Raw genomic sequence first — 26141 nt, 5'->3', positions numbered from 1 at the left:
TCCGGGTCGTACTGGTCCGGATCGTACACGACCCCGGTCCGCGCCCCTCGTCACGCGCTCGGGCCTCCCCCCGCCGCGGCTCGGCCCCGCAGCAGGCATCTTCCCGCACGCCGCGAGTCCCGTCGCGTCCGGAACCCACCGCGTGCGCGTCGAGTTATCCGGATCGTACAGCTCGTCGTCGGCGCCGCCGCCGCGACCGCCGCCGCCGCCGCCGCCGGTCAGCGGCGGCGGCGTGTACCTCGGCGCGGACTGCGGCGCCGCGCCGAGTTCGCCGACGTCCACGTACGCGGCGACGACGGGCTCGATCCCGTCGAAGGTCCCGGTCCACCCCGCGGGGAGATGCACGAAATCGCCGCGCGCGCACCGCCGCGCGCTCGCGCCGTCAACGTCGGTGAGAAAAAACGTGCCCTCGATGACGAAGAACACCTCGTCCACGTTCCTCGGCGCGATCTGCGCGGCGCCGACGCCGCAGGACCAGCTCCCGGCGCGGACGCTGCCGACGTCGTAGATCGTGTTCCCGGCTTTCCCGACCGCCGGGATCGGCGCTTGGATCTCTCGCTGCGACACGACGACCGGACGCTTCGACGCGCCGGCGACGTCGTCGTGCTCCATCGTGAGCCACACCTTGTGGATGTGCCGTCCGATGTCCCACCTCCCGTGCCAGCCTTTCGGGAGCACGACGGAGTCGCCGGGGCCGAACGCGTGCATCGTCCCGTCCGGATCCGTCACCGCGCCGTTCCCGCTGAGGACGTAGAACCACTCCGTGCTGCCTCGCGGGTTCGGGGAGTCCCAGCCGCCCTCGGAGCACGCCCACGAGCCGCAGGACGACGCGCCGTTTTGCATCCTGCGACGCGCGAAGGCGATGGCGGCGGGGAAGGTGTCGCACGATGAGTGTCGGGAGAGAGACGACGCGAGAAGACGACGATCTCGGCGAAGCGCGCGATCTTATCTGAAATCGTTCGAGACGCGGGCGGGGACGGCGGCGCGACGCGCGCGCGCACCCTTTCACGAACGGGCGCCCCGCGTCGTGCGGGTCGCCGATGTCCACGTTCGATCGCGGGCCCTTCACGGTGAGCTGGTCGAGCGCGAACCATCGCTCCGGGACCGCGGCGAAGTCGCACTTTTGCTCGACGTCGACGACGGCGGCGAACGCGACCGGCGCCGCGCGTCTCGCGCCGCGGGCGCGCGGCCGGCGCGCGCGGCCGGCGCCGCGCGGGGACGCCGAGGACGCGGCGAGCGGGGCGTGGATGCGCGCGGAGAGGAGCGCGGACGTCATCGAACCGAGAGCGACGTGCGGTGGCGCGCGCGTCGGCGTGTCCGCGGCGACGGCGGCGGCGCGCCGGTTTTCCCGAGACCAGGCGCTGCGCTGCCTGCACTGCCCGAAGCACCTGCCACACTTTTGAACCGCGCGCTCAGCGTCCGTGCGCTCGTCCGTCGCGCGACGTCGACGACGCGAGGGTTTGACGTCCTCGACCGCCGCGGGTCCGCGTCGTGGCCCCTACCGCGAACGCCGCGATGGCGCCTCCGAAGCGCAGAAGGAGCGCGCGCCTCGCGGTCGACGACGACGACAGATCCACCGACGACAGATCCACCGACGACCTGCGGCGGGAGAACGCCGACCTGCGGCGGGAGATCGCCGCGCTCGAGGAGGAGCTTCGATCGCTGCGCGAAGCCGCGCGCTCGCCGTCAATCCTGGAGCGATTCGTCGAGGAAGCGCCCGACGTCTTCGCCGCGCATGTGCTCCCGCGGTTCGACAACTACGGCGATCTCGCGGTGCTCGCGATGGTGAACCGTCAGATGCGCGGCGTCGTCTTCGAATTGCCCGTCGGCGACGTGAGGTGGACGGGCGCGGCGGTGAGCAGAGAGCTCGCGAAGGTGCGAAACTTCGTCGGGTCGATCCGCAGGCTCGCGTGGGCGTGGGAGCGAGGGTGTCCGTGGAACGCGAAGACGTTCGCGTGCATCGCGAAGGGTGGAAACTTGGAGGTCGCGAAGTGGGCGAAGGAACGAGGATGCCAGTGGGACGAGAGGACTTGCGCCGAAGCCGCGGGTGAAGGCCACCTGGAGGTGTTGCAATGGTTGCGAGCGAACGGCTGCCCGTGGAACGAGTGGACTTGCTTCCATGCCGCTATGGGTGGCCACTTCGAGGTGCTGAAGTGGGCGCGAGCGAATGGCGCTCTGTGGGACGAGAACACTTGCTCCTCAGCCGCGTGGAGTGGCGATTTGCAGATCCTGCAGTGGGCGCGAGCGAACGGCTGTCCGTGGGACGGGGAGACTTGCTCCGAGGCCGCGATTCACGGCCACCTCGAGTTGCTGCAGTGGGCGCGGGCGAACGGATGTCCGTGGGACGAGTCGACTTGCTCCCGCGCAGCGGAAGGCGAAGAGCTGGAGGTGTTGAAGTGGGCGCGAGCGAACGGATGTCCGTGGGACACGAAGACTTGCGCCGAGGCGGCGTGTGGTGGGCAACTCGAGATGCTGCAGTGGGCGCGAGCGAACGGCGCTCCGTGGGACGAGGAGACTTGCTCCAAAGCAGCGGAAGGCGAAGATCTGGAGGTGTTGAAGTGGGCGAGAGAGAACGGATGTCCGTGGGACACGAAGACTTGCGCCGAGGCGGCGACTGGTGGGCAACTCGAGATGCTGCAGTGGGCGCGAGCGAACGGCGCTCCGTGGGACGAGGAGACTTGCTCCAAAGCAGCGGAAGGCAACGAGCTGGAGGTGTTGCAGTGGGCGAGAGCGAACGGATGTCCGTGGGACAAGGAGACTTGCAAGAAGGCCGAGGAAGGCGGTCACCTGGAGGTGCTGCGGTGGGCGGGCGAGAACGGCGCTCCGTGAAACAAGGAGCGTTTGTTTTCTTCGCTCCGCTCCGCCTGCGGCGCGGGCGGGTGCGGGTGCTCGATACCTGGCTTCCGGAAAAAAAAACCTCGCGAGCGAAAGTACGTTGTAGATTTTCATTTCGTATGGGCAAACAGTTTGATACGTGTACACGTACGCTGATCTGGCAAAAAATTCTCCCGAAAATTTTTCTCCCGACACACCTTCGAACCTGAGACTGTCATCGGCGCATCACACCTCATCACGGCCCTTCGTCTTCTCCGACACTTTTATCCACTCGTAGTAGTACAGTACCAAAAAAGCGAACTAATTGCTCACTGGGAAAGAATACGGATGCCAACAGGGGATTGCCTTTCAAACGGCTCCGCCGCCAGTCCGCATATGCGAAAGGTCGGCCTCCCGCGACGCGCACTCTAGCGCGCCCGCGCGCGCGTCGGATTCCCTCTCGACGTCGCGTCGTCGAGCGAAAGCGATATCGATCGCCCGTCGCTCGCGCTCTCCCCGCGAGATACATCCTCCTCGGCCGCCGCGCGCCGCGTCGATCGCGTCTCGGCAGACGCGCCGCGGCCAAAACCAGATCTCATCCGAACACAGATGGCGTCCCACGTCGACGTCACGTTGGGAAGCGGCGCCGCCCCGAAGCTCCGCCGACTCTCCTCGTGCTGGCGCCCGGCGTCGTCCGGGAACCTCGCGGCGCTGCAGGACGCGCACGAGAACGGCGCGCCGTGGGACGAGCGCGTCTGCGCGAACGCCGCGCGCGACGGCCACCTCGACGTGCTGATCTACGCGCACGAAAATGGATGCCGATGGGACGCGCGCACGTGCGAGTACTCCGCCCAAAACGGCCACCTCGAGTGCCTGAAGTACGCGCGGTCGAACGGGTGCCCGTGGGACGAGGGCCTCTGCGCCGCCGCCGCGAAGGCGGGGCAGCTGGAGTGCCTAAAGTGGGCGAGAGAGCAGGGCGCGCCGTGGGGGGTCATGACCCCCGCCTTCGCCGCGTTCGCCGGCGACGTCGACGCTTTGCGATGGGTCGTCGAGAACGGTTGCCCGTGGGATAAGAAGACTCGGGATTACGCGGCGATGAATAACCAGGAGGCGACGCTGCGGTGGGCGATCGAGAACGGGTGTCCGGAGGAGTGAGGAGGAGGACGCGACGGCGAGCGAGCGAGCGCGCGCGAGGAGGAGGACGAAATAGTGATAGCCTTTGAAACTCCCGATTAGGGAGCGCCGCTCGCGGCTTTCAATATCAATTTATTACGATGAAACGTCGTTTTCGCTTGATCGATCCCTCGCGATCAAAAATCCCGGCGTCGGAACGATGAAAATGAAACGCGTTGTGGGCACCGCGCTGGCGGACGACGCGTTTTCTTCGCCGCCAAACCCCCGCGCGCGCGCGCCGCCGCCCGGCCTCGGCGCGAGACGAACGACGATGGCACGCGCGGGACGTCGCTGACGCTCTGATCCGGCCGCGGACGCGCGCGGGGATCGACATCTCGCGGCGGACGCGACGCGCGACTCGCGACCTTTCGCGAATCTGCCGCACCGCCGAACGCCGCGAGCGTCGTCCGCGTTATAAGTTTAAAGGAAGTCGTCGATGGAGGCGCGCGCGCGACGCGCGTGGACGGCGGCGACGTCGCGATGGTCGAGCGCGACGCCGCGAGAGCCGACGACGCCCCAAGGGTTCACGCTCACCGGACGCTCGGTCAAGACGTCGCGGTTCGCGTCGTTGTCCGCCTCGAACGCGATCATCCCTCCGAGCTCATCAAACGCCGACGCGTCGACGCCGACGTCAGGTGCGTTCTATACACTGGTCCCCACACGACCGCGATCGCGTGGTGAACGCCGTTCCTTAAGGACTTTGCCCGTCGCATCTCTCCGCCCAGGGTCCCACGGTTTCAATCCCGACACACCTCGACGCCTTTCAACTCCGCTTCTGACGCCTTTGAACTCCACCCCGACGTTCGCTCGTATAGAACGACCCTCAAACGACGATCCTCGCGGAGGCGGTCCCGGCGGCCGCGGCGAGGACGACGACGATCCTCGCGCGCTCATCGGCGAGACCGTCGTGTACGTCGAGCCCGACGCCGAGACCGGGTTCACGCGCGTGTCGGTCATCACGATCGACAGGAACGGTCTCATGGCGGACATCGGCAGCGCGTTCATGAGCTTGGGCTTGTGCGTGAAGAGCGCGGCTATTCAAACCGGCGACGACGGATTCGTCGAGAACGCGTTCGTGGTGCACGGCGCCGACCTCGGCGCGATCCCGGTGGCGCGGTGGGACGACGTCAGGACGCGTCTGAAGGCCACGTGCGGTCGCAGAGGAAGAGGGAAGCCGTGGATGGAGCGCGAGAGCCGGCTCCGGGAGCTGTTCAGCCGGATCGACGCGCGGCGTCGCGGCTTCATCGCGCAAGAGGATCTGGACCTCTTCGCGCAGTCGCTGCGGATGCCGCGCGCGTTCGTGCACGACTTCGTGGACGAGGGCGACCAGTCGGGCGACGGGAAGATGTCGTTCGAGGAGTTCGCGGCGTTCGTGCGGTCGAAGGAGATTTCGTTACAGGCGTCGTACGAGTCGCTGCAGCCGGACGCGAGGGGGAAAATTTACGGCTGGCGCCTGAAGAAGAACCTCCGAAACATGGAGCTGCGAACGGGGCGGTACAACACGCGGAAGAAAATTCGCAGAAGAGGCCTCCAACAGATGCTCAAGTACGTCGACGACAGCGCGATCCTCACCGCGGCGGATTTCCGCGACATGATGATCCTCATCCCGCAAGGCCAACTCGAGACGGTGAGTCCGTACTTCATGAAGGTGGGCCTCGACGTCGGCACGCGGCGGCTGCCGATCCCGGACCGCAGAAAAGACGGGTCGCCGTGGGGCCACCTCCTCGCCGGCGGGCTCGCCGGGATCGCGTCGAAGACGGTCTCGAGCCCTTTAAACGTCGTCGCCGTGCGAGCGATCGCGTCGGGCGACGTGAACGGCCCGCGCACCGTCGGCGACCTCGCGAGGGCGATGTCGAAGATCGCGCGCGGACCCGAGGGCGCGCGCGGTCTGTTCAAAGGGAACATGTCCAACAGCGTCGCGAGCGCGCCGGGGAAGGCGTTCGACTTTTTCGCGTACGCGACGTACAAGAGGTTCTTGCTGAAAGGCGAGGACCGCGAACCGACGAACCTGGAGCGTTTACTCGCGGGGTCGCTCGCGGGGATGACGTCGGACACGTTGCTGTACCCGCTCGAGGTCGTCTCCACTCGGGTGTCGATGAACCTTGGGAAGCCTTCGAACGTGTTCGCGACCGCGCGCGCGATCGCGAAAGCGGGGGGCGTGCGGGCGTTATACGCCGGGTGGGGCGCCGCGATGGTCGGCGTCGTCCCGTACGCGGGGATATCGTTCGGGTGTTACGACATGCTCTCGACCGCGTATCGAAAACGGCTGGGCGGCGAGACCGCGGGGCCGCTTCCGACGCTGTGCTTCGGGTTCGCGTCCGGCCTCCTCGCGTCGACGCTGTCGTTCCCGTTGTATAACGCGACGGTTCGGTTGCAGAGCGGCACGATACCGGCGGGTTTAGTGGGGAAGCCGGGCTTGGTGAACGTCATGACGCACGTGTATAAAACCGGCGGCGCGAAAGCGTTGATGAACGGGTGGGTGCCGTCGTGCGCGAAGATCGTGCCCCAGGCCGGGGTTTCGTTCTTCGTTTACGAGATCGTCAAGACATGGCTCGACGGCGAGGAAGACGCGCGCGACGACGCGTCGATCGAGGACTAGAGCGGCGGGGGGCGTGTTGTTGTTATCGTATCTCGCGTAGAAAAATAAAACGTCGCCGGCGTGATGAAGAGTGCCGATCCGATCGCTTCGTCGTCGATCGACTCGAACCGAATCAATCGAATCGACTCGACTCGACTCGACGCGTCCGTCTTCCACGTTACTTCTTGGGCTTCGACGCCAACACCGTCCTATGCCTCGGGTCCGTCTGCTCCGTGTGCACGTGCTCGAACCCAATCTCCGTCAACATCCCCTCGATGTCGATCGTGTAGTACTCGTTGCTGTGCGGCTCCGTGGATTTCATCAGCGTGAAGAGCGCGGGTGGCAAATTCTGAATCACCGCGCTCTTGGGGTTGTTATCCGTCATCACGAACGTCCCCCCGGGCTTCAGTATCCTCGCCGCCTCCGTCAGCAGCGCCCGCGTCGCGTACTCCGGGCACTCGTGAATCACGAACGCGAGCGAGACGACGTCCACGGAGCCGTCCTCCATCTTCGTATCCTCCCCGAGGCCGTGCCTCCACTCCCGGCGCTCCGACCCCGGCTTCCCCTCGTCCGCGCGCTTCGCGACCGCGAGCATGTACGGCGAGAGGTCCATCCCGATCATCCGCGCGGTCGGGAACGCGTCGGAGATGTACCGCGTGCTGATCCCGACGGAGCACCCCACGTCGACGATCAGCTCCGGCTCCGCAGCCGCGCCCGGGGAGTACCTCTCGACGTGCGATCGCAGCGCCGAGGTGTACGAGTCGCGCAGTCGCCGCTGCGCCTCCTCCGCGGTGATCCTGTCCTTCGGGTACACCCTGAGCGCCATCGCGTACGTCGCGGGCTCCGCCTCGAACGCGGCGAGCCAGCACAGGTTCCCTTCGCTGTACGCGTGGAACGGCTGGAGGTAATACGACGGGTACTCGACGTCTTCGTTCCTTATCTCGTCGTAGAGCGCCTTCACCGCGGGATCCGCGTCGAGCGCGGACGCGATGTCGCGCCACGCGACGCCGTTCTTCTCCGCGGTGTTGATGAGCGTTCGGCGCGCCATGGGCTTCATGAGCCCCTCGTACAGGAGCTTGTTCGAGATCGCGGCGTCGACGACCTTGCTGAGGAAGTCGTCGCCCGCCCAGTCGGGCTTCTCCTTGTCCGTGGTGAGCGACGACGTCGACGACGACGACGACGACGCGTCCGCGCGGCGGGACGCGAGCGACCCGCGCGAGGAGGAGGGCGCGGGCGATGAGCGCGCGAGGGATCGCGCGGATGGCGCGCGGGGGGTCGCGAGCGCGATCGACGCGACGGTCGACATCGTGCGTGCGTCGCGGCGTGCCGCGCGACGATGCCAACTGGCGTTCTCTGCCGGAAGGAGCTCAGATTTCGTTCGCCGCACCAGACTGGACGCGACAGGACGAGGCCCTAAACCAAGATACCGTATGTTCATCGGTCAGTTGAAAGGGGACGCGATCAGATGTTGAAACTACTGGATGGGTCAAAGTTATTTGCACCTGACGAGCTCGACTCGACGGCACTCAGCATTCGCCCGCGCGCGTCGCGAGGTCCTCGTCGCGGCTCGGACGCGATGGCGGACCGCGACGCCGCGCTCCGGGAGCTCCTCGGAGAGATCGGCGACGGCGACGGCGGCGCCGGCTCGGACCCGTCGACGTCCGCGGCGTCCGCGCGGGTCGACGGCGACGACGCCGCGGGCGGAGACGCGACGATGATGCATCATCTGAACCTGCGAGATCTCACCCTCGACGCGTCCTCCGCGGCGAACGCGATCGACGGCCTAGACCTCGACCTCGTGAAGTACGCGGACCACGACGTCGTTCGCGACATCATGCGCTCGGACGTGACCGACCTGAAGCAGCGCGCGTCGTCCGTGGAGGCGAAGCTCCAGTCCGTGGAGCTCGAGAGCATCAAAGACTACGTCGCGGAGAGCGACAACCTCGTCGCGCTCCACGGACAGATCGAAGGCTGCGACGCCATCCTGCGCGAGATGGAGTCGCTGCTGTTAGGGTTCAAGAACGACCTCGGGAAGATCTCGAGCGAGATCAAGTCGCTTCAAGACCAGTCGTCCACGATGGGGACGAAGCTTCGGAATCGCAAAGCCGCCGAGTACAGCCTCGGCGCGTTCGTCGAGGACGTCGCTCTCGCGCCCGATCTCGTCCTCGCGATCGCGGACGGGGAAGTCAGCGAGGCGTATCTCCGAAGGCTCGTGGAGTTGGACCGGCACTTGGAGTTCATGCGAACGGACGCGACCGCGAGCGCGAGCGCGGCGGCGCGAGACGTCGCCCCGGAGCTCGAGCGCCTGCGCGCGAAAGCCGCGGCCAAGTCGCGAGAGGCGCGTTCACGTTTACACTGGTTCCCATACGACCGCGTTGGCGTGGTGAACGCCGTTTCTTAAGGACTTTTGCAGTCGTTTCTCTCAGACCACCCCACGGAGCGTTTCACTCCGGTTTCACGCCTCGATGCCTTCAACTCCGACTGACGCGTTTCGACCGACTCCGCCCCGCTAATAACAGTTTCTCATGGATAAGATTTACGCGTTGCGAAACCCGAAGACGAACGTGCAGGTGATGCAGCAGAACGTGCTGCTGAAGCACAAGTACCTCGTCACGTTCATGCGGAAGAACGCGCCGGAGGTGCTCACGGAGGTGCGCGTCGCGTACGTGGAGACGATGAGCCGGGTTTTGAGACAGGCGATGGCCGGGTACGTCGCGTCTTCGGGCGCGCTCCGAAGGGACGTCGCCGGGCGGAGCGACCTCCTCGGCGCGAACGCGTCCGCGATCGCGCCGGGGAGGGATAACGTTTCCGGGTCGAGCGTTTTCGAGCTCGGCACGAGAGGCGACGTCTTGAGAGAGCTCGAGACGACGCCGCCGATCATCGTGCATCACGTCGAGGCGAGCGGCGCGAAGTACCCGCGCGAGGCGCTGTTTCGATCGTCGCATAAGCTCCTCATGGACACCGCGACGTTCGAGTACCTCTTCTGCGCGGAGTTCTGGGGAGGATCCGGCGGCGGCGCCGGCGCCGCGAACGACGTGTTCGCGGACATCTTCGCCGGGCCGATCGTCGTCATGGAAGACCACCTGAGAGAGAGCACCGCGGGTTTGGGCGTCGGACCCGGCGCGCCCGGCGCGGGCTTCGGCGGCGACGTCGACGTCGTCGGCGTCGCGCTCATGCTTCGCGTCAACACCGAGCACCAGCACATCATGACGCGACGCCGAGTGCCGTGTCTGGATAAGTACCTCGACGGCGTGAACATGACGCTGTGGCCAAAGTTTAAGAACGCGCACGACGCGCACGTGAGGTCCGTGATTGACGCGGCGGCGGCGGCGGCGAGATCGAACGCGTTTTCCGCCGACGACGCCTCCGTCGCCGCGCATCACGTCGCGCGGCGGTACGCGGACCTGACGCGCGCGATGACGTCGATCAGCTCCGGCGCGGGGGAGGTGGTCGAGACGCAGATCGAGAGCGCGATGGAGCGGCTGCGGACCGCGGTGATTGACTTTTTAACGCGGGCTTCCGCGCGGTTCCGAAGGAGGAGCCGCGGCGTCGCGTTTCTCGTGAATAACTTTGAACGCGTTCGCGCCGCCATCGCGGAGACGTCGCCGATCGCGTCGGTGACGGGCGGCGCGGTCGCGGACCCGATGGAGAGCGCCGCGTACGGGTACTTTACCGCGGAGCTGGCGCGTTTGAGCGGGGAATACGTCGAAGAGACGCTGCGCGAACGGTTCGGCGGGATGATATCGTTCGTCGATCGCGCGGAGGCGGCGGCTGGGGCGGCGGCGGGGGCGGGCGAGTCGGCGGCCGGGGACGCGGAGCTCACCCCCGCCGCCGCCGCGCCGCTGATGCGCGACTTCGCGGAGCGATGGAAGCGCGCGATCGAGGAGATCAGCGCCGAGGTGAGCGCGTCTTTCCCGGGGACGGAGACGACCGGCGGCGGCGGCGAGCTTCTCAAGTCGACGCTGAGTCGACTGCTCGTGTGGTACAACCGACTCAGCGGACCGGAGGGGGTGCTCGCGCGGATGGGTCCGGAGGGCGCGGCGCTGTGCGCGGACGCGGTCGCGAACCCGGCGTTCATTTACGAGATCAAGAGGCAGAGCCGGGGCGGAGGGGCGTGACGAGAGAGCGTCGGCGCGCGCACCCGTAGTTGAAGGTAGTCGAGACAAGTGGCACTAGATCGACGTGGCAGTCTCGCGCCGTCAATCAAATCAGATCGTCATGCGCGCGCTCGCGCGCGGGGGCGCCTCCTCGGCGCGCGCCGCGCGCGCACCTCGAACGCGACGCGCGCCGCCGCGTCGTCTCGCCGCCGCGCGACCCCGCGCGGCCTCCTCCGGGGACGACGCCGCCGAAAGCGGGTGGCGCACGCTCGGCGGGACGACGGCGTCGTCGCGCGAGGACTCGGGCTGGATCGCGGTCCAGGACGAGCCGTCCGTCTCCTCGCCGGAGGAAGACTACGAGCGCGACTTCAGCGGAAGGGTCGTGTACCGCCCGCGCGGGTACTACTACGACGCCGTGCGCGCCTCCGACGCGGGCGAGCGCGTCAAGGTGGACGTCGGCGTCGTCGACAAGCGCCGCGCGCGCACGTTCTGCATCGCGAAGCGGCTCGCGGGCGGATCGGATCTCGTGGAGGTGACGATGGAGCGGCCGCTCGGGATCGTCTTCGAGCGCGACACGGAGGGGCGCGTCCGCGTCGCGGACTTCGTGGACGGCAGCAAGGCTGGCCGCGCGGCCGCGGTGGATCGTCTGCAGGGGCTGAACGCGATCGGCGCGGCGGCGCCGCGTCGCGGCGACGTGCTTCGAGCGTTCACCGCGTCGACGCTGTCGTTCGGTCCCCGCGCGCAGCTGTTAGGGGATCTGTCCGGGACGAAGCGCGCCGTGGTGTTGTTCGGCGCGGACGATCAGCCGTGGGGGAAAGTGTCGTCGAGCCTCAGCAGCGGGCTCGTGAGGGACGGGCCGGTGACGTTGATCTTGGAGAGGCACCGAGACGCGGAGATGCAAAAGGCGTGGACGCCCGAGCCGGCGGAGGCGCGCGGCGTTCGCGGCGACGCGTCGCGGTCGGGGGGGGGCACGCGACGGAGCGGCGCGGGTGGGAGGGGACCAAGCGGCGCGGCGGCGGCGGAGACGTCGGGCGGGGAGAGGAAGCGCGTGGCGAGGACGAGCTTGGACTTGGGAGGCGTCCCGGACCCGATAAACGCGGCGGCGGCGGTCGCCGGGTTGAGTTTTCTCTTGTTGGTCTTCACGGGGTTCAACCCGTGATTTAGCATGTAAATCATGACAATAATTAACGACGCGGCTCGTCGTCACGCGGTCTCTTTCTTCTTCTTCTTCTTCTTCTTGTCCTTCTTCTTGTCCTTCTTCTCGGGCTCCTTGTCCTTCCCGCGCCCGCCGAAGAAGGGCAGCCCGGCGAACCCGCCGCCGCCCTTCTTCTCCTTCGCTCTCTTTACCTTGTCCTCCTTCCTCGCCCTCTTCTCCGCGATCTTCCTCGCGTAATCCGCGTCCTCCTCCGCCTCCTTCCTCGCCTTGTTCTCCATCATGGCGTCCGTGATGATATCTTTTTGCATCGTGCGCTCCATGTCCTTGCGGTCCGCGGTGTTCCCGAAACAGCGCGCCCAGTGAAAATCTTCAAAGATCGGGTGCGGCTCGAATTTCCGCTGATTCACGAACGGGAGGTAGTGCCACCCCACGCCCTTGCAGCTCCGGCACGTCTGCACGCCGGTCTGCTTGCAGTACTCGCAGGGTAAGTACCCGGTGAACGCATCGTTTTTCGCCTGCCCGCGCGCGAGCTGCCCGCTTCTCGAGACGTCCACCTTCATGGAGTCGAAATCCGCGACGGGCTTCGCCTCGCGCCACGCCACGCCGTGGCCGTCGCACTTGCCGCACTTCATGATGCCGGCCTTGTTGCATATCTTGCAGTTGTGCTTGAAGAGGTGCGGTTTCATCTCTTTGATGCCGTTCGCGAGGGTGAACCAGAAGCCCCACTGCGACGAAGGAGGATGGAGGAAGGGGGAGGAAGGACGCGTCAGGATCGATCGAATCGAATCGAGGGTTAGGGTTGGGTCGTTGGAAATAATTATCGCATCGGCGCAGAACACGGGACGGGAAGGGAGGCGACGCACCCCCGCGAACATCCCGCACATCGACCCGACGTCGCCCATCTTGCCGCGTTCGAAGCCGCGTTCGAGCGGTGCCCAGGCAGCGCCTCGAAGAGTGCGGCGCGGCGCGAGACTCGTTCGACGAAAAGTCATCTGGCTGCGCGCTTTTTATTTCGCTCATCAGCAAGCATCCAGTCTTCCGCCGCCCGCGCGCCCGCATTATTTTTGGGCGCGCGCCGCGCCGCTGGCCGCGCCTCCTCCGCCGCCGGCGCGATGCGCGATCCTTTCAGCCGCAACGTCCTCGTCGCCGGGAAGAGCAAGTCGAAGACGCCGAAGCACCCGCCGTCGCTGAACCGACGGGTGAACATGTCCAAGGTGAAGCTCGACGTCGTCAAGCCGTGGGTCGCGCGGCGCGTCACCGAGCTCCTCGGCATCGAGGACGACGTCCTCGTGTCGATGATATTCAACGTGATGGAGATGGACCAGATACACAAGGACGGGAGCGTGATGTACGGGCAGCTGCTGACGTTCTTGGAGCGGAACACCGCGACGTTCATGACGGTGCGCGCGCATTCGAGGGACGCGGCGGCGGAGCGTGCGGTGGACCCGAAGCGACGTCGTTCGGCGTTCGCATCCGCAGCTCTTCTCCTCCGACGCTTCGAACAGAAAGATCTGACGCTCTTCCTCCTCGCTCGCCGCGTCGTCTCGCCCCTTTCTCTCCCTCCAGGAACTGTGGGATCTGCTCGTGAGCGCGCAGGAGAACGCCCACGGCGTCCCGCAAGCGTTCATCGACGCCAAGGAGGCGGAGCTGACGCGTCAAAAGGAAGTCGCCGAGGCGTTGCGGCGGCGGCAGGCGGAGGCGGCGGCGGCGAAAACAACCGTCAAGCGCGAGGGCGAGCGCGAGGGCAGAAAGAGCCGCTGGGACCGCGACAAGGAGGACAGACGCGGCGACGGGGATAGGAAGGAACGGGACGCGAAGGACAGAGACAGAGACGGGGACAGAGACAGAGACAGGGAGCGAAAGCGAGATCGGAGCGGCGAACGGAGGGAGGACGACCGGAAACAACGGCGGCGGTCGCGAAGTCGAAGCCGCTGAGCGAGAGTCGCGACGAAGGAAGGAACGTCGTTCTCTACGATGCGATGCTACAGTATCACTTCTTCTCTTTCCTCTTCTTCTTCTTCTTCTCCGGCTCGTCCGCTTCCGTCTCCATCGGCGCCGCTTCGCCACCGCCGCCGCCGCCGCCGCCGCCGCCGCCGCCGCCGCCGCCGCCGTCGTCGTCGTCGCCGCCGCTCTCCGACCCGGGTCCCAGGTCGTCGAAACACCTCCCCCACGGCTGCTTCTTCCACTCGTCGCCCTCGCCTCTGCCGTGCCGCTCGAGCCAGTCGATCGCGCTCGCGCATATGTCCGCCTCCCCGTACCTCTCCTCCATCTCCTGCTCCGCGCTCAGGATCGTGGACGCCTGCGGAAGATTCTCGTGCCTCGCCTGCGACTCCGCGTCCGCCTTGAGCTTCAGCATGCGCTTCTGGTACTCCGTCAAGTTCGCGCTCGCGCCGATCATGCGGTCCGCGGCGTCGACGTCGATCTTCATCGTGCGCCCATCCTCGCCGCCCGCGCGCGCGCCAGGGTCCGCGGCGCCCGCGCCCTCGCCCTTCTCGTCGTCTTTCGCCCCGGGCGCTCTCTTCTTCGATTTCGCGGCGTCGCGCTTCTTCTTCGCCTCGTTCGCGAGCGCTTTCTCAACCTTGGCGCGGTACAGCTCCACGCGCTCGAGCTCGTACTTCGCCGCGTGCTCCGCGGGGTCCAACCCGACCGCCTTGAGGTACATGCAGAACATCGTCGTCGTCGCGTTCGCGAGCGCGACGTGGACCTTCGCGCGCTCCAGCGGCGTCAGCGCGGCGTCGAGGTCGTCCTTCTTCACGCGGAGCAGCGGTTCCAATTTTTCCTCCACCGCCGCGATCGCAGCCTCGTACTTGGTGAGCTGCTCTTTGATGTCGTCGGGGAGAGGGGGGATGTCGTCGAGCTCGACTTTTTCCGCGTTGTCCGGCCAGATCCCTTCCTCGATCGGGTCGACGTCGCGTTTGGGCGCCATCGCGTCGGTGGTCGGAGCGCGCGCCGGGGGCGAATGCGCGCGATCGAGGGCGGCGCGGCGGAAGACTTGAAAAAGCGCGAGAAAAATCGACGACTGGCCGCAGTCTCGCTCGCGCCGTCGACGACGACATGGCGTCTTCGGAGGCGAACGCCGCCCCCGCCGCGAAGCGGCACAAGCTCGTGGGATGCAAGAACTTCGTGCGGAACAACCCAAAGTCCGACCTGTTCACCATGCGAAAGTTCCACCACGTCGAGTTCTGGTGCGCGGCGACGACGGCGGCGACGACGACGACGACGACGACGCGCCTCATCTTCATTCTTTTTTTTATCCTTCCGACACGTCACCGCGCATCCAACGACCGCGCTGGTCATCCCCGTCGTCCCTCGTCGCCATCCCGCGTCATCGCTCGCCCCACGTCTGACCATGCCTCCCCACCCCCGACGCAGGTGCCGCGACGCGACGACGACCGCGGCGCGATTCGCCGTCGGCCTCGGCATGCAGCTCGTCGCCAAGTCGGATCTCACCACCGGAAACGCGCGATACGCGTCGTACGTCCTGCAGTCGAACGACCTGCGGTTCGTGTTCAGCGCGCCGTACGACGTGCCCGAGGGCGAAGAGAACGATGACGCGCGCTCGTCTATGTTCGAGAAATCCGGCGTCCTCAGCCACGACCCGTCGTTCATGCGGACGTTCTGCGAGAGGCACGGACTCGCGGTCAGGGCGGTGTGCCTTCTCGTCGACGACGCGGCGGTTGCATTCTACACGTCGGGGCAACACGGCGGCCGCTCGCCGGCGTTCTCGAGCGCGTTTAATGACGGCCACACGTTGATCCTCAATTATAACGGAACGACGAGCTGCGATGGGTTCGCGCGGGTGTCCGAGGTCGAGCTGTACGGCGACGTCGTGTTGCGATATTACAGCTTCCACGCCGGCGAAAAAAACGCAAAGCCGAAAACGTTCTTGCCCGGATACGAGGACGTGCCTCTGGAGCCGCCGCATACCACGCCGCTGACGTACGGTCTGCAGCGCTTAGACCACGCGGTCGGGAACGTCCCCAATCTCCTCGAGACCGTGGACTACATCACCGCGATGACCGGCATGCACGAGTTCGCGGAGTTCACCGCGGAGGACGTCGGCACCGTGGACAGCGGATTAAACTCGATGGTCTTGGCGAACGACGACGAGATGATCTTACTGCCGGTGAACGAGCCGACGTTCGGGACGAAGCGGAAGAGCCAGATTCAGACGTATCTGGAGTGCAACAACGGCGCGGGGTTGCAGCACCTCGCGCTGAAGAGCGACGACGTGTTCGCGACCGTGCGAGAGATGCGAAAACACGGCGGCGGCCGCGGCGGGTTCGAGTTTCAGAAACCCGCGAGCGCGGACTACTACGCGAACCTCAAGGCGCGCGTCGGCGAGGACGCGCTGACGGAGAGACAATTTAAGGAGGTCGAGGAGCTCGGGTTGCTCGTCGACCGCGACGATCAGGGCGTGCTCGTGCAGATCTTCACGAAGCCGCTCGGGGACCGGCCCACGGTGTTCATCGAGATCATTCAGAGGATCGGATGTCTTCGCGAGGTGAAGTCGGCGGACGCGAACGCGCCGCCGAGGATCGAGCAAGCGGGCGGGTGCGGCGGGTTCGGCAAAGGGAACTTCTCGGAGCTGTTCAAGAGCATCGAGAACTACGAGCGGACGCTGAAGATGTGAGCGAGCTCGCTCGACGCGAGAGAGGAGATAGACGTGAGAGGCGCGACGTCATAGACTAGCCGGCTCGGCGTCGCGACTGACGAGACGCGGGAAATCTAATAAGAGTCTACATTCCCGAGAACGGATTGGACGGGTCGTAACCCCCGCCGCCGCCGCCGCCGCCCATCTGCGACGGCTGCTGCTGCTGCGGTGGCATCCCCCCGTACTGCGGTTGCGGCGGCGGCATGCCTCCCATCTGGCCCACGCCGCCGCCCATCTGACCCACGCCGCCCATCTGACCCATGCCGCCCATCTGACCCATGCCTCCCATGCCTCCCATCTGCTGTTGCTGAGGCATTCCGCCGCCCATCTGACCGTGCATCATCCCTCCTTGCATCATTCCACCGCCTCCCATCCCTCCTTGCATGCCTCCTTGCGCGGCGCCGGTCATCATCCCTCCACGCGGCGGGAATCCGTTTTGCGACGGCGGCGACGGCGTCGGCGCGGGCGCGGGTTTCGGCGGCGGCGCTTTCACGCCGATCGCGCCGCCGAGCTCCGCGAACGGGTCCGGTCCGGCGTCTACCGCGGGCGCGGCGGAGGACGACGCGCCGAACGGGTCCGCGAGGGGCATCCCGCCCATCTGACCCATCTGACCCATGCCGCCGCCCATCTGACCCATGCCGCCGCCCATCTGACCCATGCCGCCGCCCATCTGACCCATGCCGCCGCCCATCTGACCCATCTGACCCATGCCTCCGCCCATCTGACCCATCTGACCCATGCCACCGCCCATCTGACCCATCTGACCCATGCCGCCGCCCATCATCCCTTGCTGCGGTGGCATTCCTCCGTACGCGCCGTGCTGCTGCTGCGGCGGCATTCCTCCGTACCCTTGCTGTTGCGGCATCGCGTGCTGTTGTTGCGGCATCCCGCCGTATCCCCCTTGGTTAGGCATCATGCCGCCGCCCATCTGCTGCTGCGGCATCATCCCACCGCCCATATGCTGCTGCTGCTGCGGCATCATCCCTCCCTGCGGCATCATCCCGCCCATCTGCGGGTGGCCCATACCCGGCATCGCGCCGCCTCCGAACCCGCCGCCTCCGCCCTGGGGCATCCCCGCGGGCGCGGAGAAGAAGTCGTCGGTGATCATCTTCATGACGCGCGGTTTCGGCTTTTCCGGCACCGCGGGAGGAGGTTCGGGCGCGGCGGGCGCGGGCGCGGGCGCGGGCGCGCCGAACGGGTCGTTCGCGGCCGCGGGCGCCGCGGCCGCGGGCGCGGGAGCGCCGAACGGATCGTTCGCGTCCGCGACCAGCGCGGGCACCGGCGCTGCGGACGCGGGCGGGTCGCCGAACGGATCGTTCGACGCCTCAGGCACGGGCGGCGCGGCCGATCCCGTCCCGAACGCGTCCCATCCGCCCATCCCCTGGTCCGCCGCGGCCGCGGGCGCGGGCGCGGGCGCGGGAGCGACGTTTTGAGCCGCCGCCTTGAACTTCGCTGCGGCGACGCCGAACGCGGCCCACGACGGCGGCGACGAGGGCGGGGCGGGCGCGGGCGCGGGCGCGGGCACCTGCGAGGGCGCTGGCGCCGGCGCCGCCGCCGGCGCGGGAGTCGGCTGCGCGACGCCCCACTGTTGCTGTTGCGGCGGCTGTTGATACTGTTGCTGTTGTTGGTACTGCGGTTGCTGCTGGTACGCTTGCTGCAGTTGCTGCTGGTAAGCTTGCTGCGGTTGTTGCTGGTACTGCGGTTGCTGCTGGTACCCTTGCTGCGGCTGCGATTGGTACTGCTGCTGCTGGTACCCCTGCTGCTGCTGCGGCGGCGGCGGGTTCGGCGCGGCCAACGCGGCGGCCAAATCCACCGGCGCCGCCGCAGCGGGCGCGGGCGCGGGCGACCCCATCAAACCGCCCAGACCGAACGGGTCGTCGTTCACCGCCGCCGGCGCCGCGGGCGCGGGCGCGGAGAACTGCATCTGATGCGGCGGCTGCGACTGCGACTGCGACTGCGACTGCGACTGCGACTGCGGCGGCGGCGCGGCGCCTTCGTTCTCGAACTTCTTCTCGTGAAACGCCGCGCGAACGAAATCCTTCAGCTGCCGCATCTTCGTGTTCATGACGATCGGAAACCGGCGCTCCATGTCCGTCCCGGTCCACCCCGCGAGGTACCTCGCCCGCGCGTAATCGTTTCCGCACCGAGACAGCATCGCGACCTCGTCCGCGGTGAAGTACGACCCGCTGATCGACTTCACGCGGAACTGAAACTCCCTGTGGACGCCCGAGCACGTCGTGCACAGGAACGTGCCGAAGGTGACGCACGCGTACTGCGGCGCGAGAGACCCCGGGCCGACGCACGTCACGCATCGCTTGTTCCCGGGCAGCTTGAGGAGCTCCCGCAGGGCCTTCTCGTGCTTCGCGTTGAGCCTATCCGCGGCGGAGGACATCGCGCAGGCCCCGGGTCGGTCAGATCTCCGCCGACGCTTCGACGGTAATTCGTTCTGCTCTTCTTGTTCAGCAGTTGGCACGCGCGTCTCTTGTCGCGCGACGAACGCCAGAGATTGTCCTCGCTCGGTTCGACTCGACGACGCGCTCGATCGCGGGTCGCGCGCGGGTTCGACGCTTCCGGGGTTTGAAGATCGACGCGGAGAAGCGGGCGTCGCCGCTCGCGTCTCAGATCTGACGCCGTCGTCGTCGCCGCGCCGTCGTCGTCCCGTCCGAGCGACGGCAGGGCGGGCTGGGAGTCAACGAATAAAAAATTTCGCGATCTCCAAAAAGTCGCTCCGCTGCGCTGCTGCGTCGGCACTTCACGGACGCGCGCGGGCGCCGCGCGGGACGATGACGCGCTTCCGCGACGTCACGGACGCGGTCGACGGCGACGACGGCGCCTCGGACGACGACGACGACGACGCGTTCGATCACGTCGGGCACAACGGGATATACGGCGCCGCGACGCTCGCGCGCGTCGCGTCGTACGCGTCGTGGGACGGCGCGAGCTCGCCGCTTCGCGCGTCGCTCGAGCTTCGACCGGGCGCAGGGCGCGCGTCGCGAGCGCTGCTCGAGGAGGAGGAAGAGGAAAACGAGGACGCGAGCGGCGGCGGCGGCGGCGGCGGCGGCGGCCGCGGCGATGAGGAGCTCGACCGCGCGCTGACGGGTCGACGCGGCCGCGCGTCGACGCCCGCGTTTCTCGACGCGACAGATCCGGGCGCGGCGGCGACGCTCGCGGTCGCGCGGCTCATCGCCGCGTCCGGCCGCGACGCGCTCCCGCGCGGGCTCGTGAGACTGATGTCGCCGTACCAATCGAACTTTCGAGAGCTGAAGCGCATCGGTAAGGGCGGTTTCGGGAGCGTGTGCGCCGCCGTCGGGAGGCTCGACGAGCGCGCGGTCGCGGTGAAGAAGATTCACTTCAAGTCCGCGGTGCCCCCCTGGGCGGACAACGACTCGTTGGAGCTCCTGCACGAGGACTTGCTGCGCGAGGCGCGCGCGCTCGCGCTGATGGATCATCCGTGCTTGGTGCGGTATCACGGCGCGTGGATCGAGCCGAGGTGGAGCAAGCTGGCGGGCGTCGGCGGCGGCGGCGGCGGCGGCGGCGGCGGCGGCGAGCGGAAAAAAAACGGCGTCGGCGGCGCGATCGTGCGACGCGACAGCGCGCTCAGTTTCTCGAGCGCGTCGTCGTCGGACTCGGAGACGGAGTACGACGACACGACGAGCGGGAGCGTCGCGCTCGCGGGGAGCGAGAGCGCTTTGACGCTCTCGCCGAAGAAGACGACGCGCGAAGATTTAAATCGAGATCGAAGCGGCGACGACGGAAGCGGCGGAGATCGCGACCCCGCCGCCGGCGACTCGGGCGACGCGTCGGTCGTGTGGACGCCCGCGGCGCTCGCCGCGAACGCGTTCCGCTGGCCGTACACGCTCCATATCACCATGGAGCTCTGCCCCGGGAGCACGCTGAGGGATTGGATCCGGCTGCGCCCGCGAGGGGACGTGCAGCCCGGCGCGTTGAATCATATTTTTTCATCCGTCGCGGAGGCGCTGCGATACGTCCACGCGCACGGGATCATCCATCGGGACGTGAAGCCCGCGAACGTGCTCGTGCACCGCGGCGTTTCTCCGTTAGAGCCCGCGGTGAAGCTGATGGACTTCGGGTTGGCGGTGTTTCACGAGAAGAACGCGAGCGGCGCGGGGAGGGAAGGAGGACGGCGCGGAGACGGCGACGGCGACGGCGGCGGATCCGACGGCGGCAGACCCGACGCGTTCACCGTGGGCGTCGGCACCGCGACGTACGTCGCGCCCGAACAACGCTCCGGGCATGGGCGTTACACCACCGCCGTCGACATGTACTCCCTCGGCGTCGTGCTCGTGGAGATGATCACTCCGCTCGGGTACGACGCCACGGAGAGCGAACGCCTGACGGTCATCGCGGAGGCGAAGGCGTCCAACTTGCGCGAGGACGCCGTCTCTCGCTTTCCGAAACACGCCGGCTTGGCCAAGGAGCTCATGTCGATCGACCCGAAGCTGAGACCGAGCGCGGCCGCGGTGCTGAAACGCTGGCCGCGGATCAACGGCGGCGGCGTCGATCGCGGGAGCGGCGGGGTGGGGGGGAGAGCCAGAGCCGCGCCGGCGCGGACGCAGTCGCTCCCGGAGATGGACTTGGCGGCGTTGGCGGAGAGCGTGGAGCTCGAAAACCAAATTCTCGCGGAGGAGACGACGGCGAATCCGAATTCGCGACGACCGAACGGCGGCGGCGGCGGCCGGTCGCGATTGGGGCTTCCGGACGCGCGCCGCCTCGATCGCTTAAACGAGGGCAGCGGCGGCATCGACGTCGGGACCGCGTCCAGGGACGACCTCGCCGCGGAGGTCGTGCGCCTGCAAGAGAGGCTCCTCATGCTCGGCGACGAGTGGCGCAGCAACGTCGTCGATCCGCCGGTTGTTATTCGCGAAAACGCGTAGGTATTACGATACGTAGCAATAATGTATTACGAAGGTACGGAAGTACATCGCACGACGTCGTCGGCGGCGAGCTACCGTCGTCATCGCGTGGTCGCGGCATCCTCGGACTTCAGCTCCGCGAGTATGCGCCTCAGTTCCTTCGTGAACGCGCGCGGGTCCTCGCTCGTCGCGTTCGCGTCCGTCTCGATCGCCTCGAAGTCGAGCTGCTTCCGTTCGCTCCCGCCCGCGCCGCCAAACTTGAGGATCGTGCCGCGCGTCGGCTTCTTCCCCGCCGAATCGTCCTCGCGCGGGAGCCCGTCGGCGTCCAGACCGAGATAGGTCTTCATCTCGTCGGTCATGTCCCCGCGTCGCTTGGTCGCCGAGTTTCCGATCGACGAGTTTCGAGCGGCGGAGTCGTCCAAAAACACCCCCGCGTCGGCGCCCGCCGTCGTCGCGCCAGCCGCCGACGCCGACGCCGACGCCGACGCGGCCGTCGACGTCGACGTCATCTCGCGCGAGCTCTCCGCGGATTCAGCGGATTCCGACGGCGACGCCGCCGCGTACCCCGGTCGTCCGAACGCGCTCCCCGGCGTGCGCTCGCGCTCGGCGTCGAGAGCGATTCGCGTCTCCTCCGTCGCGCGCGAGTCGTCGTCGTCGACGACGACGACGACGATCGATTCCCCGACCGCGGCGGCGCTGACGGCCGCCGCGGTGGGCGACGGCGGCAGCGGCGCCGGCGGCGACAGCGGCGAATTTTCGTCGACCGCGACGCGCGCGCCGCGAATCGGCGGCAGCAATCCGCGCCGCGTCGCCGGCGGGTCCAGCCTCGGCGTCGCCGGCGCGAGCGTCGGTCCGACGGCGGTCGCGAACGCGGCGGTCGGGGTGGGCATCGCGTCCTCCTCATCCTCCTCATCATCATCATCATCATCATCATCATCGACTTCGACCATCGACGGGAATTCCAGATCGGAGTCGGAGTCGACCTCCTCCGCGGCGTCCGACGCGAGCTCGGATTCGACGTCGACGCCGACGTCGACTTCGGCGACGTCGTCGAGCGCGACGTCTTCCATCCTCAATCGCGTCGCGATCGCGCTGACGACGCTTTCGTCGAGCTCGGTCTCCTCGTCGTACACCCGCGTGCGCGACTTTCTCCGGTCTTTCGCGAGCCGCGGCGGCCGCGACGGCGGCGGCGGGAGCGACGACGACGCGTCCCTCGCCGGCGTCCGCGTCGGACTCGCGTCATCATCCGCCCGTCGGTCGCGATCTTCCTCCTCCTCCGCCTCCGCGCCCGCCTCCGCGAACAGCGCGCGCCTCGACGGCGACGCGTCGTCGTCCTCCTCCTCCGCCGCCGCTGCCGCCGCCGCCGCCGCCGCGTCGACGACGACGACCGCGTTCGCGGCGGCCACGCGGAGCGGCTGCCCCGCGCGGTACACCGCGATCGGGGATATGTCCGCGAACGCTTTGATCCCCGGTGCGCTCCCGGCGTCGTCGTCGTCTTCGAACGAGTCGATGGACGCGTCGCCGTCGCCGCCGGCGTCGTTCTCCGTCAAGTCGTCCGTCGACGTCGCCGCGTCCGTCGCCGTCGTCGCCGGCTCCGGCTCCGTCGCGCACCGCGAGAACAGCTCGTAGAGCCCGCTCTTCACGCCGTCGAACGAGAGGCTCTTCTCCAGCGCGGCGGTGAACGACACGGCGTCGGCCGCGTCGCCGTCGTCGTCGTCGACGAAGACGCCGCGGTCGACGGCGACGCCAGCCGTCTTCTTCTTGCGCCCGCGCGCGCGTCGCGGCGGCGGCATCGGCGACGGCGACGGGATCCGCGCGGACTGCCAGCGCACGGGCGAGAACTCTTCGAGTTGGTCGTCGTCGCCGCCGTCGCGCGCCGTCCCCGCTCTCCGACCGAGGCCGACGCGCGCGCGCCCGCCGCGGACGCTCTCGCCGCGCGTCGTCGTCGGCGGCGGGCGCGCCGTCTGCGGGGCCCACGGCGACGGCACGGACGACGCCGGGCTCGGGTCCTCCTCCTCCTCCTCCTCCTCCGTCGGCGACCACGGCGACCACGGCGACGACAACACCGGGTCGCGCGCGCCCGCCAGCGCGGCGGTCGTCTTCCTCGCGAAGTACTCGTGGCAGCGGAACTCCTCTCGCGCTTCCTTCGCGAGCCTTCGCGCGGCGACGAGCTCGTCCTCGGACGCGTCGTCGCCGTCGCCGTCGCCGCCGCCGCCGCCGCCGCCGCCGGGGGTCGTGATGTCCGCGGGGCACTCGTTCGCGATCTTCTCGATCGTGCAGTCCGCGAGCTCGCGCGCGCGCGCCGCCTCCGCGTCGTCCTCCAGCGACGCCGGTAAAATCGTCGCGCCGCGCGGCGTTCGGTCGACGCCGATCATCGCCTCCTCACCCTCCTCCTCCTCCTCCTCCTCGCGCGCGCCGCCGAAGACGTCTTTGACGTCCGGGAAATTCACGCGCGCGGCGGAAGGGGACTCGAACGGGCACCGCGAGCGTCGTCGCGGCGCGGACGCGCGCCGCCACCGCCGGATGAACCCTCTCGCGTCGTACGACATCGCCCGTCGCGGCGTCCCAGAATTTGAACGCGAGCCAGCCGCGGACGAGAGAGAAACGAAATCGAAACGCTCGCTCGGCTCAACGGGCGTGGCGCGTGGCGCGTCGCGACGTCGGGAGTGTCCGACTTTATTTCCGGGCGGGGCGATTCCTCCCACATGCATCACGTCTCGCCGCGCGCGCCTCGCCTCGCCTCGCGCGCGCTCTCGTCGCGCCATGGCGACGACCGAGGAAGTCGACGCCAACGGCCCGCCGCTGCGCCCGCTTCGCGACGCGGGCGTCGCGCGCGCGCCGGACGACGCCGCGGACGCGTCGCACCAAAACGTCCGCATTCCGGACGGATTCGCCCCCGGCCCCTCCGACGCGCTCCTCGTGATCGACGTCCAGTGCGACTTCTGCGCCGGTGGCGCGCTCGAGGTACCGGGCGGAGACGACGTCGTGCCCCTGTGCAACGCGCTGATACGCGCGTTTAAACGCGATCGCGTCGTGTACTCCCAAGACTGGCACCCGCCCGCGCACTCGTCGTTCGCGAGCGCGCATCCAGGGCGCGCGCCGTTCGAGACGATCGACGCGCCGTACGGCGCGCAGACGCTGTGGCCGGATCACTGCGTGCGAGGCACGCGCGGCGCGAGCTTCCACCCGAAGCTCATCGTGGACTGGGGCGAGGAGAGCGAGGAGAGCGGGCTCGGGCCGTGGGTCGTGCGGAAAGGGTTCAGACCGTCCGTAGACTCGTACTCGGCGTTTTACGAAAACGATCGGTCCACGTCAACGGGGTTGGCGGAGCATCTGAAGTCCATCGGCGTTCGAAGGGTGTTCGTGTGCGGCCTCGCGCTCGATTACTGCGTGCGGTTCACCGCGCTGGACGCGCGGACGGCCGGGTTCGCGACGGTGCTCGTTTGCGACGCGACGCGCGCGGTGGGCGCGGGGGATCCGGGAACGCGGGCCGAAGCGACTGAGACGACGACGCGGGAACTGGAGGACGCGGGGGTCGTCGTCGTCGACGGCGGCGCCCTGGGCGGGGTCTGAGCCGCGCGGATCGGGGGGAGGGGAGGGGGGAGTTGTAGCGTGATAGGAGTGGTAAAGAGAGGCGAGATGGACGAGGCGTATGAGTGACTACGGAAACGAAGAAGCGTTGGTTCTCATCCAGTCATCAACTTTTCGTTCGCGTTCGACGAGTCCAAGTGTCTGGCAGATCTTCGACGCGCCGACAGCGACATCACTCTTCTTCGCGACAGAACCCGCCGCGGACGAACGAACGGACGTCGTCGGTCGTCCGCGCGTCTTCTCGGCATGGGGGGCACCGCGGGGCAGCGCCGCAACGAGAAGGCGGAGCGCGAGCAGGCGAAGAGGGACGGCGCCGCCGCGGCCGCGGCGAAAGCCGCGGAGGACGCGAGATGGGCGGGCTCGGAGAACAAAAAGACGCGCTCGCAGGCGAAGCGCGAGGAGGGCGACGCCGCCGCGGACGCGCGCGCGGCGTCCCGAGCGGAGGCGAAGCGCCTCGCGAAGCTCGAGGAGGAGGAGATCGCGGGGATGGGGAAGCCCAAGGGCGGCGGCGGGAAGAAGGGCGGCAAGATGACGCAGGCGGAGATCGCGGACGCGCGCAAGGCGGAGGCGAAAGCGGCGATGATCGCCAAGTACGCCAGGGCGAAAGAGGTGCGTTCTATACACCGGTTCCCATACGACCGCGTTGGCGTGGTGAACGCCGATCCTTAAGGACTTTTGCCGTCGTCTCTCTCCGCTCAACCCTCGCTTTCAATCCCCGCCCTCGACGCCTTTCAACTCCATCTGACGCCTTTGAACTCCACCCCGACATTCGCTCGTATGGAACGACCCTGAGGCGAAGAAGGAGACGAGCGAGGAGGCGTACGCGGCGATGGTCGACGTGAAGAACGAGAACAAAGAGGATAAGATCGAGGCGTCCGGGATCGACGCCGCGGTGGAGGCGATGACGGGGATGAGCGTCGGAGGAGGCGTTGGCAGGGGCGGAAGCGGCGCGAAGCCCGGGACGACGAACATGAAAGCCGCGTACGCGATGTTCGAAGAGCAGGAGCTGCCGCGCTTGAAGGAAGAGAGGCCGGGGTTGAAGATGTCGCAGTACAAGGAGGCGCTGCACAAGGCGTTCCAGAAGTCGCCGATGAACCCGCAAAACTTCGAGCGATGATGAAGCGGCGGCTGCGGCCGCGTTTGGCGACGCGCACGAGGACGAAACGTATTACGAATCTTATTATTAGACGCGGTCGCTCGCGCG

General features: G+C 67.8%; 16 protein-coding genes across 16 annotated transcripts; 10 read left to right on the top strand and 6 right to left on the bottom strand.

Annotated features, from left to right (window-relative positions):
* Positions 1-600: 600 nt before the first annotated feature.
* Positions 601-843, bottom strand: MICPUCDRAFT_13135 (uncharacterized protein; the record flags this gene model as incomplete). Its single annotated transcript, XM_003055262.1, has 1 exon — positions 601-843. A coding segment is annotated over one exon (243 nt), but the record flags the coding sequence as incomplete, so codon positions are not given.
* A 672-nt stretch (positions 844-1515) lies between these two features.
* MICPUCDRAFT_50928 (uncharacterized protein) lies at positions 1516-2829 on the top strand (the record flags this gene model as incomplete). The annotated part of the gene is made up of 1 exon (XM_003055782.1): positions 1516-2829. One exon carries the CDS (start codon positions 1516-1518, stop codon positions 2827-2829), a length of 1314 nt encoding a protein of 437 aa, XP_003055828.1.
* Positions 2830-3423: 594 nt separating this feature from the next.
* On the top strand, positions 3424-3969 carry MICPUCDRAFT_50927 (uncharacterized protein; the record flags this gene model as incomplete). Its single annotated transcript, XM_003055781.1, has 1 exon — positions 3424-3969. One exon carries the CDS (start codon positions 3424-3426, stop codon positions 3967-3969), a length of 546 nt encoding a protein of 181 aa, XP_003055827.1.
* A 1198-nt stretch (positions 3970-5167) lies between these two features.
* On the top strand, positions 5168-6586 carry MICPUCDRAFT_12622 (mitochondrial carrier family; the record flags this gene model as incomplete). Its single annotated transcript, XM_003055780.1, has 1 exon — positions 5168-6586. One exon carries the CDS (start codon positions 5168-5170, stop codon positions 6584-6586), a length of 1419 nt encoding a protein of 472 aa, XP_003055826.1.
* An 18-nt stretch (positions 6587-6604) lies between these two features.
* MICPUCDRAFT_24606 (uncharacterized protein) lies at positions 6605-7712 on the bottom strand. The gene is made up of 3 exons (XM_003055261.1): positions 7552-7712; positions 7119-7257; positions 6605-7088 (listed from the first exon to the last, which is right to left on the bottom strand). Exons 1-3 carry the CDS (start codon positions 7620-7622, stop codon positions 6744-6746), a joined length of 555 nt encoding a protein of 184 aa, XP_003055307.1. The 5' UTR covers positions 7623-7712; the 3' UTR covers positions 6605-6743.
* A 570-nt stretch (positions 7713-8282) lies between these two features.
* On the top strand, positions 8283-10683 carry MICPUCDRAFT_13082 (uncharacterized protein; the record flags this gene model as incomplete). The annotated part of the gene is made up of 3 exons (XM_003055779.1): positions 8283-8939; positions 9085-10223; positions 10260-10683. 3 exons carry the CDS (start codon positions 8283-8285, stop codon positions 10681-10683), a joined length of 2220 nt encoding a protein of 739 aa, XP_003055825.1.
* Positions 10684-10783: 100 nt separating this feature from the next.
* On the top strand, positions 10784-11756 carry MICPUCDRAFT_50922 (uncharacterized protein; the record flags this gene model as incomplete). The annotated part of the gene is made up of 2 exons (XM_003055778.1): positions 10784-11651; positions 11704-11756. The coding sequence occupies 2 exons, from the start codon at positions 10784-10786 to the stop codon at positions 11754-11756; spliced, it is 921 nt and encodes a 306-aa protein (XP_003055824.1).
* Positions 11757-11796: 40 nt separating this feature from the next.
* On the bottom strand, positions 11797-12720 carry MICPUCDRAFT_46454 (uncharacterized protein; the record flags this gene model as incomplete). Its single annotated transcript, XM_003055260.1, has 2 exons — positions 11797-12543; positions 12682-12720. 2 exons carry the CDS (start codon positions 12718-12720, stop codon positions 11866-11868), a joined length of 717 nt encoding a protein of 238 aa, XP_003055306.1. The 3' UTR covers positions 11797-11865.
* Positions 12721-13005: 285 nt separating this feature from the next.
* Positions 13006-13477, top strand: MICPUCDRAFT_9298 (uncharacterized protein; the record flags this gene model as incomplete). Its single annotated transcript, XM_003055777.1, has 2 exons — positions 13006-13218; positions 13385-13477. Coding segments are annotated over 2 exons (306 nt in total), but the record flags the coding sequence as incomplete, so codon positions are not given.
* A 910-nt stretch (positions 13478-14387) lies between these two features.
* MICPUCDRAFT_8873 (uncharacterized protein) lies at positions 14388-14654 on the bottom strand (the record flags this gene model as incomplete). The annotated part of the gene is made up of 1 exon (XM_003055259.1): positions 14388-14654. A coding segment is annotated over one exon (267 nt), but the record flags the coding sequence as incomplete, so codon positions are not given.
* Positions 14655-14872: 218 nt separating this feature from the next.
* Positions 14873-16451, top strand: MICPUCDRAFT_12391 (uncharacterized protein; the record flags this gene model as incomplete). The annotated part of the gene is made up of 3 exons (XM_003055776.1): positions 14873-15003; positions 15191-15550; positions 15599-16451. 3 exons carry the CDS (start codon positions 14873-14875, stop codon positions 16449-16451), a joined length of 1344 nt encoding a protein of 447 aa, XP_003055822.1.
* Positions 16452-16557: 106 nt separating this feature from the next.
* On the bottom strand, positions 16558-18864 carry MICPUCDRAFT_50917 (uncharacterized protein; the record flags this gene model as incomplete). The annotated part of the gene is made up of 1 exon (XM_003055258.1): positions 16558-18864. One exon carries the CDS (start codon positions 18862-18864, stop codon positions 16558-16560), a length of 2307 nt encoding a protein of 768 aa, XP_003055304.1.
* A 391-nt stretch (positions 18865-19255) lies between these two features.
* On the top strand, positions 19256-21367 carry MICPUCDRAFT_50916 (uncharacterized protein; the record flags this gene model as incomplete). Its single annotated transcript, XM_003055775.1, has 1 exon — positions 19256-21367. One exon carries the CDS (start codon positions 19256-19258, stop codon positions 21365-21367), a length of 2112 nt encoding a protein of 703 aa, XP_003055821.1.
* An 80-nt stretch (positions 21368-21447) lies between these two features.
* Positions 21448-23895, bottom strand: MICPUCDRAFT_50915 (uncharacterized protein; the record flags this gene model as incomplete). The annotated part of the gene is made up of 1 exon (XM_003055257.1): positions 21448-23895. The coding sequence occupies one exon, from the start codon at positions 23893-23895 to the stop codon at positions 21448-21450; it is 2448 nt and encodes an 815-aa protein (XP_003055303.1).
* A 349-nt stretch (positions 23896-24244) lies between these two features.
* On the top strand, positions 24245-24811 carry MICPUCDRAFT_11439 (uncharacterized protein; the record flags this gene model as incomplete). Its single annotated transcript, XM_003055774.1, has 1 exon — positions 24245-24811. A coding segment is annotated over one exon (567 nt), but the record flags the coding sequence as incomplete, so codon positions are not given.
* Positions 24812-25183: 372 nt separating this feature from the next.
* Positions 25184-26054, top strand: MICPUCDRAFT_50913 (uncharacterized protein; the record flags this gene model as incomplete). The annotated part of the gene is made up of 2 exons (XM_003055773.1): positions 25184-25546; positions 25731-26054. 2 exons carry the CDS (start codon positions 25184-25186, stop codon positions 26052-26054), a joined length of 687 nt encoding a protein of 228 aa, XP_003055819.1.
* Positions 26055-26141: the final 87 nt, after the last annotated feature.

The sequence above is a fragment of the Micromonas pusilla genome (assembly GCF_000151265.4).
Source record: "Micromonas pusilla CCMP1545 genomic scaffold MICPUCscaffold_1, whole genome shotgun sequence".
In the NCBI taxonomy this organism is placed as follows: Eukaryota; Viridiplantae; Chlorophyta; class Mamiellophyceae; order Mamiellales; family Mamiellaceae; genus Micromonas; species Micromonas pusilla.
This window is presented reverse-complemented; position numbering and strand designations above follow the sequence as displayed.